This window comes from Lepisosteus oculatus, chromosome 19, assembly GCF_040954835.1.
Source record: "Lepisosteus oculatus isolate fLepOcu1 chromosome 19, fLepOcu1.hap2, whole genome shotgun sequence".
Taxonomy (NCBI): domain Eukaryota; kingdom Metazoa; phylum Chordata; class Actinopteri; order Semionotiformes; family Lepisosteidae; genus Lepisosteus; species Lepisosteus oculatus.
The window spans coordinates 6,021,878-6,034,781 of record NC_090714.1 but is presented as its reverse complement, the minus strand read 5'-3'; the positions used below and the strand labels follow the sequence as shown (position 1 = coordinate 6,034,781).

Below are 12,904 nucleotides of genomic sequence, written 5' to 3'. Positions count from 1 at the left end.
TGCATGAGCGCAGAAGGACTGAAATGGTAGCTTCTCAGTCATTCCCCCTTTTCATTCTAGATTGGGCACACTCAGACTGAAGCTACAGTAGGTTAAACCTGATGATATTCAGCATTAAAATAAACTGAATAGGAAAATACAGAAAGAAGAAGTTGAGAAGTCTAGTCTTATCTCTGATCTATGTCTTCCGAAAACCGGGGTTTTCCGTCACTGTGATTTTGATTCTGATGTCCCAGCTACACGTTTGTGTCTGTGTACTGTGGAGTGTTTATATGCTAAAGTGGGGGCAGTTCAGGGCAGGGCTGATGTTGCTATGCCCCATCAGCTGCTCCAACCCTGGGGGACCCATCCTTCTTTGCTAGGCTCATGTTTGCACCGAGGTGACGCTGTAAAATCGATTGGAGCCGGCTCTCTTCGCAGCCAGCCTGCACAGCCGAAAGAGGGTGAAGGAAATAAAGTTTCCACACAGCTACGAGGGAGCTCTGACTCACCCCAGAGAAGCACAAGCCCCAAGACACCCGCAGGCCGTCCCAGGAACAAAAAGGATGCTCTCTTCCTGGTGTTTGGTGATGCTTTGTGAGGAGTTTGTTTTCGCTTAATGTGATTTAGAGTGCAGAAGCCATGTTTGGCGGAAGAAATTAGAAGCAAAATGTGTTGCGTTAATAGTCCAGTCTGGACGAACTGGCAGGTTGAAAGCTGAAATTATGGCTCAAGTTGTCTGTATGTAACACGTAAGCCTGCTGTTGGGACATTGCAGTTATAAGCGCCACTGTAGTGTCTTTGTGTTGGATAACTGATTGTATTGAATACCTGCTCAGAGTGAAAGCAATTGGCTTATCCAGGTGTGGCAACATTGAGTCCAGCTTGAGAATTCTTTAAAAGCAAAACAAATAGAAAAATGCTGTAGTTCTGTTGAATGTCCAGAATGGGCAGTGAACACCAAGGATATGGACACCACTGTAAGACCACGGCATACTGTACACAACACACTCTCCCAGCACTAATCGGTGGAGAGCAGAGAAAACAGATTGGTCTTTCCTTTCCTTGGTCTTTTGATTTCAAGTCACTTTCCCTCTTTTAGCACTGGGAAACCATAACCAGGTAGAAGCTGTTACTGTAGACATTTCTTAGAAAGCAAAACTTGTCCCATCTTCTCGTTTCTTCATGTGACCTGTAGATTGTGCCTAGAGTCATTTTTAAAGAGGATCCAGGAATTCCAGTGACAATGAGAGATCATGTTTGTAGAAGTACATTTACCCCCAGCGTAACAATCCGAACGGATCTTGCCTAAGATTTTGTTCAAATTGTTGTGCACTAAAACATCTCTCTAAAACATTGCGAGATTTTTTGGGCATCTGAATGAATGATCTGCCCTTTTAATGTACTGCGTTTTGAGCTGATGTTAATTCTTAATTAAGCTCACCTCTGTGGTCCCTGATGCACAAGAAGAGGGCTTTAATTGTTCACATCTCCATCAATCACCTCTCTTCCCATTTTTAATCAGCGACATGCAGAAGGAGTATCTCGTTTCCCCTGCCTCTGCACAAAATTATATTTATGAGATTGATGAATTTAACCTGGGGGGGGGTGGCGCCGTCTCCAGACAGATTCTCCTTTGTAAATGACAACAGATGCTTCATCTCATGAGCAATAAGAGTAAAACATGACTTGTCTCCGCTATGATGCTTGCGAGCGCAGTTAAATAATGAACAGAGAAAGTGTCTTTATTATCCCCAAAGGGCAATTTGTTTTACAGCTGCAGACAATATGAAGAAAACTCTCAAACAAACAATACGCATAAAGATGAGCAGAAGAATTGACTTGAGCAAAGTTGTGGCCATACAGTAGGTAGAAATGAGAACTTGAAGCTGTTTGTTTTTAAATGGGGAAATCTGTATCTGTATTCTTAGTGGAGTCATTGGAATTCATTAAAGGAGAACTGCACTCCCAACTTTTCATAGTGGTTATTAAGGATTGCGATATGATGTGGCCCTTCCTGCTCGCTAGTCACTGTACTGACTAACGCAATGTGGTGAATGAGTTAATAAGTACAGAAGTGTGTGCAGCAGTCATTTCACCTCAAAAAGGTTCCAAAATGATCTGCGTTCAGAGTTAACAAGCCAGTTCCATTTATTGGCAAAACCATCTTGAAGTTGAGAGCAACATTTCTATCTGATAAAAAGAGATGTATTCATGAGCCTACTTGTTTACAGTGTCACGGGGCTGCATCACGTCACTGGAAGGTTTGTTGCCTTGTTGTGAATTGCAGAACGTGGCCCTGCGTACGTACCTGGAAGTGTCATCTATTTGGGGATGTGAATTGGAGGTCTTCCGAGTTACTGTATAGATTTTAGTTTTATTGTGGTTTGAAATGAAATTCGAACCCCCGACTCTAAAAATAGCGTTGCAGTTCCCCTTTAACTACAGATCGTGAAGGGTACTCTGGGAAGGAATATTCTTTTACTCAAGACTTATAGACTGCTAGACGTGGGATAGGAGCAAAAGATCAGCACCGATGAGTTTCGGACATAGTTCACCACCATAGTTCTCGGATTCGCAAACTGGCGGATCGGGGCAGACGTTTTGTTCTGTAAGGCACATTGATCAGGGAGGAAAGACCCCAGAATGGAGGATGGTGGGGGGGGGAACCTGACGCAGGGGACAGAAAGATGAGGAAGTTAAACCCGTAGGGGAATTCTTCTTGTGATGTTGAACTGAGCACGTCGCAATTGTGGGGGAAATTGAATCATGTACTGTTTCACTGACACATTAGGGTTTACATGCCTTTATACAAATTCTACTAATGAAACAAAATAGTACTGTATATAGTATACTATTTATTCATATCTATGCACACTTTGGCACGGTTAAGCAACAATCCTAAATTATCCAGCTCCTTGTTTCTCTAATTTGCTCTCCCCGTCTTAGATCTGTTGCCTCTGATTCGAGAAAGGTCTCTAAATGCTAAGATGTTAAGATGGATCCTTTCCTATCCTTAAAGCAGCAGGATTATAACTTGCTGCCTGGCGCCCGCCATCTCTCCTCATTATTCTCCTCACGGCTCGTCTTCTCGGGCTTGCACAGCTGGCTTCGTGTCCGCATTAGGCTCAGCGCGAGTCGTCCCGGCTCTCTGCTTCAGAAGGCAATGCCTGCTCCTGCAGTTGGGTGTCTGTTTATGATGCAGGGCAGCCTCAGACGCCACGCTAAGTCAGCGCCAGAGCTCGGGGCTGTCAGGGCGTCGGTACAGGAATGGAATGCATGCAGGTGCAAAGAGCTGAAGGACGTTTCTGAGAATTCGCAAATGCTGTGCTAATAAGCCTCTTTTTGTGAATCCAAATGCTCTTTTTAAACCTGATTTGTCACAGTGTTGGGCATTTCCTCCAGTTTTGTGGCAGGGGTTTCAATGAAACAGTTGAGCATTGCCCGTGTTAAGCTGCATGTTTGGATTGATGGCTAATTTCTTCTAAATGCTAATTGAATTTCTACTCATGTCAGCTTTTTGGAAGCGGTCCGTGTGGAACAGAAGTGACATAAACAGAAATGGAAACGGGGAAAAAGAAATGTAATCTCTTACACAGAGTAAAATCAGACACCAATTATGTAGATTAAAAGAAAATCCAGACTCAGTTTCTTATGAGCTTGGTTGTCTGCATTGCAAGGCATATGTTCTCGTTTTAAGTTGTATGCTAAAACTAAATCTGATGGAGCTTCTGTACTGTTTTAGTGCTGCTAGCTTGATACCAAGCTCCATTTACCTAAATAGTGGCAAGACTAAGCTCCGTCAAATCTCCTCGCAACCATTTCAGCATGAAGCTTATCATTCGGATGCTCCCAGCATTGGTGCTTCGCTTGAAGTTAGATATTTTGCTGTTACTTGTGACTCTGAGCTCATGTCAGAGATGTCAGGAGGGTACCATTCTTCGTTTTCTGCCCTGTTTTGTTTTCTTTTGTCTGCATCTGAGGTTGCAAAATTAAAACAGGCATTTAGTTCATCCTGAAGACACCGCTGCCACACGTGCTTGAAAGGGATTTCTTCTACTGTCTTAAGCAAGTTCCAGTCCTGTTGAGCTCTGAGTATATGTCTATAATGTCTATAATAATGCCAAAAATGTCTATAATTGAGCACCAACATCTAGTACAGTCAAATACTGAGTTTTGCTCCTTACTTTTAAGACTTTCAGTGGTTTAGTTCTAAATTACCTTAAGGATTTACACCCCTGCTCTATCCCTGTACTACTGAAAATCAGGCCATGCTGTATGGTTTTGCTTATGGACACAGGGTTCTGGTAGGACAGCCCTGCGACTATGTTGCCCAGTATGATTAGAGGTGTGGGGATGTTTTTAATTCTCTGATCAGTTTCATCTCCTGACTAAAACGTTGTTTTAGGTTTATGCTTAATCGCCTTTCCCTGTTTCGTCTTTGAGTCTGGGGGAAAAAAGCACGTTATTAATAAAAACATACAAATCACGCCAAAGCACAGAGCCGTTAGGTTCCCAGGGATTTTGTAATCCTTTTTATTTTGTGTGCTTCTTGCGCAGAGATTTGTAGTTTAAGCCTCTGTGCAGCGTCATGCCAATTTATTACCTTTCAAGTGGCTGTTCGATAGAGCCAGATAAATCCCAGCGCATACAATACTGCTCTGTTAATCCGTCCTGATTGAGGGTTTGTCATACGGTGGAACATGTGAATGCTGGCTGGGATATCAGCAGCAGCTGCATGTGCAGGGCCTTGGGCATGGAGCTGAAAGATGAGCAGGGGGAGACGGGCGAAGCTGAAGAAGCAGAACAGCCAGGAGCTCCACTTGGGAGTAATAATAATAATAATAATAATAATAATAATAATAATTGCTTACACTTATATAGCGCTTTTCTGGACACTCCACTCAAAGCGCTTTACAGGTAATGGGGACTCACCTCCACCACCACCAATGTGCAGCATCCACCTGGCAGGGTGATCTTTCACAAGGGTGCGATCTAAGGTTGCCTGGCTCTTGGGTGGGTCAAGCAGTTGCACTGGCAGGTTCTTACACAAGCTCTGTGCTGGCAGTACTTGCCCCAATACTTCTGCTGTGAGTAACAGGCACATCTTTGGTAGGATGTCAACAGCCCTTTGGGCGAAAGAAGCAGCTCCAGTGCAGTAAATGGATTAAAATGAAAACTCGATGAGATAATTGGACATGTAGGTAGGGCTACCTGCCATTCACAAGCAGATGTGACTGTGTTTGTTAGTGTTAAGCCATAGCGCAACATCATTTAGATAGATAGATAAGACTGTATTGATCCCGAATGGAAATTGATGTGTTACAGCAGTCCAGCCCAAGACACGCAAAAAAAAACAAGAAACAGACATCAGAATAGTCTAAAAATTAGAATACGTGCAGTAATACAAAATAAATACATAAAAATCAATACATATGTGTGTGCTAAATATGATCATATTCACTGTAAAAACAATACAAAATGTGCAACATGTGCATAGGCATGGGTATATACAGATTGAGTGTCCAAAAAAGTACAATGGAGCAACATGCTGTCCATAGACGAGCAAATGAAGGGCTGACAGTCCTAGCCTTAAGCTTAAGCCTTATTTAGGCTGTTTATTTTAATTTACAGCGGAGATTAAACCCAATGGCTGCTGTTGTTTCACCGCACTGTCTAGGACACATAACACAATGTACATGCAAATCATTATGAATGAATAAAGGCTTTTGTTTTGTACCAAGTCAAGGATAAGGTTAAGGTTATCAGAAGGAGGTTGATTGAATCACTTTGGATTTGTTATAACTCCTGCCAGAGCTCCGTAGGTGCTGAAATCTGACATTTGCTAGACTTGTCCATTTAATGTACAGAGCAGCTTTCAGTAACACAATGACACGTGTGACCTTTCTCAGTTGAGGTCAGTTCAGTGATATAAACACAGGTTTACTGCAAGGTATTCTCTTGTGGACAGCATCCAGCATTCTGAACAGGGAGAACATGACATGGATAAAATAAAGGACACAGGCCCTGGTCCAGTATGTGAAACTGGTGTCTCATGTTGACACATTATTTCCATCTTAAATTACGTATCATTTACAGCTGCCCAGCAATGATGTTGAAGCAGGTACCCTGGCTTCTTTCAAGCAATGGCTGGATGATCAAATTAACTACCTTCTCTTGTTTGTAACAGTGTTCTATGTTTTTAAACCTCTGTTTTTACGGTGATGAGCCTTGAACTCAATGGCTGATTTTTGCCATGAAACGGGCAATTTCTGAGCATTTCTTTCGGTTCTGTCTCTTCTTTTGTAAAATGCGGAATCTGGTTCTATTAAGCAGGCAGACATCGTAGAATTAAAGAAAATGGAGAAAAAAAAACTTAATCAGAACCCAGATTCAGCCCTGGTGAAATGTGTGTTGACTGAGGTCTAATAAGACACCCATCATTTATCGCAATGGAATATGTTTGATGCTGCCTTAAAGCTCAGTACACTGCATGGCCTGTGTTCATCCCAAACCCTGGAGGTATGCTTATACACTCTGATAGCCGTAGAATCGTAGTGCAAACCTTTAAAATGTGGAAATAATCAGTCTGTAGTCTTGAGCTTTAGGATGTGTGCAAAATCAAAGCAAAAAAAAGAATCCTAGTATAAGTCTTACAAAAGCGAATCTGTTTTTAAGTCCTTTTCGGGAAGTGTGCAAAGTGATGTATCCATTCTCTGCATCTGGAAATTATTCCCAGATATCCTTATTAATCCCTTTCCAGTATTCTGTCATTGGCTGATGTCTTTTGCTAACACTAAAGGCTGGGAATCAGGTGGGAGGTGTTCACTGGGTCTCATTTGTCAGTCTCGGATTGTCCCAGTGAAAAACCTCAAAAGTGCTTTCATCCACCTTAATAGCAAGAAGAAATGTCGCCACCTTGGTCACTTTTTTCTGCTGCTGGGAGTGATTTGAAACACCCTTAACAAATCGAGTGGGAAATATGGGAAGGAATTAAAAATCCTTGGCTTAAAATGTGTTAAATTCCTGGTGGGCAAGGATGGGCTGCAGATGGCCCAGAGTTCTCTGGCGTTCTGGACATGAGGTGTTTGACAGCTCATCGATAGTTGTCTGTCCTCTGCTTGACTGCTCAGGAAGGGTTTATTGCATACAGCTTCCCTTGTAATATGGCAAAATTCGCTTTTCATTTGAGATTTGCTCTTACATATGAAGAAAACCCTCCACTGCCTTTACTTAGATATTGCTGAGCTGACCGGTGTTCTCAAAATGTAGCTGGAAGGACTTTCCCCTTTGGGACTCTTGTGTCGTGATGGAGCAGCACCATCGCATAGCCAGACCAAAAAGATCTTAATGGCTGTATCTCCACAGAGAAACATGTGTGTCTCGCTCTTGAATTTATTGCAGTTTGACACCGTGAGTTAATTTTGAAAGTCTGCCCTGTGAACGTTTAATCTTTGTCCTGACAAGTCTTCTCATGCTATTTTAGTTTAAAACGGAGGTATCTTTACAAGGAGGGGAGTGTGGCATGGCTTGTAACAAACCAAAAAAGTACAAGTACTGGTTATAACAAGTCATTTCAGTCTTTGAATAAATGGAATATCATGGTGAGTTCTCTGTAAAGGACAACGCATTAAGCAAATTGAGAGATAATCGTTGTTTGAGTAGAAGATTTTGGGGAAAAAAAAACAGGGAAGGGTCATCTTGTCTTGAGGAAAACATGTATCTTGTGTAATCCTGTCAGTTTCCTCGGGAAATGAAAGTTAAATCGTGAGGTGCCTGTGAAAAGACTGTAAAATGTCACACAGGTGACCAGATGACCTTATACCAGTCCACCACAAGAAAGAGCAGGGGTCAGAAGTACAAATGATGTGGGACATGTAATAGCATGTCCTAGGGGATGTGTGTCACCTCTTGAATCGGCACTGGTGAGGAACTGCAAAGAGTTTTGCACACGTCCGAATGGTGATTCTCTTTTGGGGGTGGGAGTTAAAAAAAAAGAAACTGTCATTTTCCATGTAAAAACAAAAAAACTTAAACCCACAACAATCTCGGACCGAGATCAGCACTGTTTGCTGGAGCACGTGGGAGCAGAGCATCTAAAGGGTCTGAGCTCTGAGCTCTGGTTGAAAATCCATTTGCAGCTGGAGCACGTGGGAACAGAGCATCTAAAGGGTCTGAGCTCTGAGCTCTGGTTGAAAATCCATTTGCAGCTGGAGCACGTGGGAACAGAGCATCTAAAGGGTCTGAGCTCTGAGCTCTGGTTGAAAATCCATTTGCAGCTGGAGCTCAATCAGGAAAGCCAGGGAACGAGCAGAGAGAGGTTGGTCCTGCTACCCTTTTCCTTGGAACAGATAACAACCGTCAGATGAGCCTTTATTTATATAACCTTTCCTGGAATTCTGCCTTGTGATGAAGTGCTATGTCCCTGAGAACTGAAGATCTACAACTCGTGGCCCTCACTAGGCACTAAATACCTCATTGTGTGCACTGCACCCATGGGCTGTACAAACAAATTGATAGGAAGATTGTTTTCTTCCTTTTAAGTTGTCCTGATGTGCTGCTTATGACCCCCAACACCGGGAGCTGGGGAAAGCTTTAGTTTGATCTTTGTTTTTCCAGACACTGGGATGGGAGTGCTGTGAAGAAACGGCCCACTCGAAGACTGGGTAGGTCCTGGTCGAACCCTGGACCGGAGCGCCAGGTGGGAAGCGGGGAATCCGATGGAGCCAGCATGGACATCCTAATAGGGTAGGACCTTCTTGACTTGTTGACCGAAAAGCAGTCAATTTCTATGTACCTCTAGATTGTTGGAAGCAATACCAAGGCTCTTTTCAGGAAATGCCTGGTTGACATCCTCCTTAATAACCAGCTACCGAAAGAATGGCTTCCTCCTGTTTGTAATTGTTCTTCATTCTTGACTGCAAATCACATTCCACAGTGATAAGTCTTATTGGCTAGCATAATGGGTACATCTGTACCTGCCCTTGCTGAGTGTATATAGAGTTTTCCAGGGAAAATGTCTTCTTTTTCTTTCACATGGAAAGTGCACAGTTAATCTAAGGACACATCTACAACACTGAGAGCAGATCGTGTACCATTTTCTTCTTTAATGTGGTTTCACAGGCTGTTTACGTGGGCGTTTCACAACATGGTTACACCAGCCCCTAAGGATATCTGGGTTAAGAATAAATCCGCTCCATTAGTACAGCAGTAGAGGAACTGGTTAGGGAGGTGGTGGGGCATTGAAGGAATGGACTGGCAGGTACCAGGTAGTGTAACCATCCTTTGTTTGATGTCCAGCTGAAAGCTGCTCTATGGGAACATCAGTGGAATGATATCTAGACACACTTAAAATAAGTATGAAGCTGTTAAATAGGGTGGAGTTTCACTTTGCCAAAATAAGCACATGAAGGCGTCGTACTGCATTATAAAAAAAGAACAGTCGATCCGCTCCTCTGCACACTTGTGCTCCAAGATCCTTACTTACTGGTGGATGATGAACGGGGTGGAAGTAACGGCGGAGCAGTGGGTTGTGTTATCGGGAGTGCGGGAGTGGAGAGGACTGGGTGTGCAGCAGATTGAGTAACTCGGCTGCGGAGGTTAAAAACTGCAAACTGCGGGAACTGTCATTGTTACCTGCTATACCAGTGGCAGCAGTGTCTGCCAGAACCCTCAGAGGAGATTACAGATTGGTCCTGATTCAGCCACTAAGCCCATTAGTAAATGTGATCTTCTTTGTGGAATGTATAGTGTATATATATAGTGTACGTTCTGTATATATACAGCAGATTTGATCCATGATCACAGGACCACTTCTTCGCCTTAAGACTCAAGGCAACCTGAAATCTGCCGGTAGCCTGGACAGGGGATGTTGGTCCATTGCAGGGCATACACACATGCACACAAAGGGACAATTCAGAGATGCTGCTTAGCCTAGCCAGAATGTCTTTAGGCTTAGGAAGGAAATAGGAACATCTTGTGAAACTTCATGCAAACTCACAAGGTGAAGACACCACAGTTCAGAACCGAAATCAGGCCCTGGGGTCTTGACTCCATGTAACATGTACTGTTTCTGCTTGAGCCTTACTGCAGAAAAGTGACGTTGGTTTTCGTGTTAATCTTGGAGCTCCGTCTCGGCTCAGTTTCCAGAAAGTTAGGCTAACTCGCAAGAAAGGTGCTTTCCCTGCCTTTCCAGTCACAAGCTGCTTGGTTTTTAATGTTCGTTCAAGTTAAATACAGTAGATCCAAGACGTTTCATTGCTATTAAGATCCTGTTTTTAGCCTCTCGCTGGAATCGAACTCTAATTAAACTTTTATTATGATTACTTGTGGCTGGCATGTCATCCTATCAGTTTGCAGGCACAGCTCAAAACATAGGCATGTGCTGTCCATACAGTACACACAAACATGCACGCTATTTAAGCCTTTTGTGTGATCATCAGTACGGATTGACAGTGACTTTAATTGCATATTCACCCAATTTAGACTGTTTTAGTTTTTTCTGTGTGTCTCAGCTCACAGCCGTGATGCTGCAGACCAACAGGAGTTCCTGGTATAATTAAAACGTTTACCTTTTATTAAGACCTGCAAAAAGTTAGATTGATTTAATTAAGCAATTAAAACAATATGGATACAGGAAGTCTTTAAGACCCTACAAGCCAACCACCCATGCTGTACATTTCCGAGCTCCTATTGCCTTAAGTTGTGAACTAACGGCTACAGCATTACTTCCAAAAGTGCCTGACGTTTTCTCTCATCAAGAGAAGGAGCACAAGGAAATTCAGTCTCTTGGATAGAGTAGACATTGAGGACTGAGGATTAAAAGCTCTTTCCTAATGACTCTTGCTTGCCCTAATGCCCCTAACAGGTCTAGATACCAGTTTATTGAGTTGATTAATGAGATAAATGATCAATAACTTAACTCCTACAACGTTTGTATAATAAAGAGCAGAAGTTCTTCTTTCCAGAAGCACATCTTTTCCTTCTACTTTAGACCATAGAAATACTCTCATTTCTGAAATCCCTGTGAGAACAGGAATAATAATATCCTTTCTTTACATTCATGACCTGTTACTTAAATATTGACCATTAAAGCTTTGCTATGGGTGCTTTGTCACAACCACTTTAATAAAAAGAGCTTTCCTTGACAGTGAGACCTACAACACTCCATTTCCAATTGCGTTGTGGAATAATAAAATAGTTTTGTCAGCTGGATACCTCCTTCAAACATAACATTTACAAAGGAAAGTAAAAAGCCCTGTCATAACAGATAACACAAACTGCCAATTTAGCACAGAAGCTCATTTTACTCTGAGCCATGTTGGAGTTCTCAGACAGGGAGTGATTAGTGATTATATCTTCTGAAAAACTGCTGGTCCTTGACCGATCACTGTTCAGATAAGACTTTATGAAGCACTATTAAATATGGTTGAAGGCCTTGTTTCAGAGAGTGGGATTTTCATAGCTGGCAGGGCCTTATTCCATGGGTAGCTGTGTGTGACCAGATTTAGTTTTAAGGTGTGTCTTTCTAGAAAAATGCCCTACAGATCCCGTCTTATCTTTCTGTTTCCCACTTTATTTTTTCTTCTGGTGTATTTATTGCTTTCTTTCTACAGCATCAAGTGCCAAATGATGTTCCTCCTAATACTGGACCGTTTGTCTTTGCAGTGTAACTGTTTGCTTGGGCTGCTGTCTTTCTTCTATCTTTTTTAGGACATGTGACTGAGGTCAAAGTTCATAATTTTGTCAGACCAATGTTGGAAGAATGAAGTTTTACACTTGCCGTTTGCCCGTTTGTCCAGTGTGTGATAGATTTTTACTGTACTGACTTCTGAATATATAGTTCGGGCTCAAATAAAGTTAAAGTGACGTGCCTAGTGGGCAGTGACTTCAGCGAGCACAGTCGAGGTTTTAACTTGTTCTCCATCCTCTGTGGAGGTCCCTAAAAATTGGTCTGTGCTCTTGTCGATCTTTTTTTTTTCTAAAGACAAAAGTAAAGTTGATATGGCTCAAAAGAGATGATCTTCTTGTAATGATAATGTTCTTGAAAACTAAGAGGAGATTGTTTTCTGAGGCTAAGTCATAGAAAAGTGTTGCGAATGCCCAGCAAGCAACGGGCGCAAGGCTGAGTACACCCTGGATGGGATGCCAGTCCATCACAGGGCAGACAGACACACAGTCACTCATACCAGAGCCAATATACCCACAACTAATTAACCTACCAACCTCGGACTGTGGGAGGAAACCTACAGGAACATGGGAAAGACACAAAAACTCCACACTCCAGGCAGATAGCACCCCAGGTGCAGAACTGAACCCAGAGCCCCAGTGCTGCAAGGCTAACCACTGTCCCACCCCTGGTGAAGACGCAGAGTGTTGGGTTAAATTAGAATCCTATTACCCTGTAATCACGCTACCAGGTATTATGGCGCCTCTGTATTAGCCTTGAGCTGACACAAGATGGAGCTGTTGCCTTACAGTGTCTCTCTAACCTGCAGTGCTTTTACAGACCCTGCTATACGGTTCACTAAAGATTCAGTAAGTCAATTATATTTCTGTGAATTTACTTTTGTTCACCCCCAGGAGGGCTAATTTTTGTAAACATGCATATTTATCAAGCAAGCCGCGTGATTTCCGTAATTGCAGCCGATTGTCACCAGATCATCTGTCATACCCCCCACAGAAGACACAGCCAGATTTTAACAGGCTTAACATTATGGTACAGTAAGACTAAGAGCCAGCCACGTCAGTAATGGCCTTGTAGAAATATTTAGTATTACCCGATCTTTGCCAGATGGAAATTGATTGCAGTTTGAACAGTCTTTTGTGTTCTGAAGCTTTCGTTTCCTTGTCTGAGAGTGACAACAGTCTAAATCCCTTTCTCATCGGTTTCCACAGATATACTATGTGTTAGAGCAGAGGCCAA

General features: G+C 42.7%; 1 protein-coding gene across 2 annotated transcripts in view; it reads left to right on the top strand.

Annotated features, from left to right (window-relative positions):
- Positions 1 to 12,904, top strand: part of ankfn1b (ankyrin repeat and fibronectin type III domain containing 1b) — a 247,474-nt gene that overhangs the window by 19,681 nt on the left and 214,889 nt on the right. For both annotated transcript variants that reach the window (XM_069180849.1, XM_069180847.1), the window contains exon 2: positions 8,599 to 8,727. In XM_069180849.1, coding sequence (XP_069036950.1) covers positions 8,711 to 8,727 — 17 coding nt within the window. In that variant the 5' untranslated portion in view covers positions 8,599 to 8,710. The remainder of the gene's footprint in view (positions 1 to 8,598; positions 8,728 to 12,904) is intronic.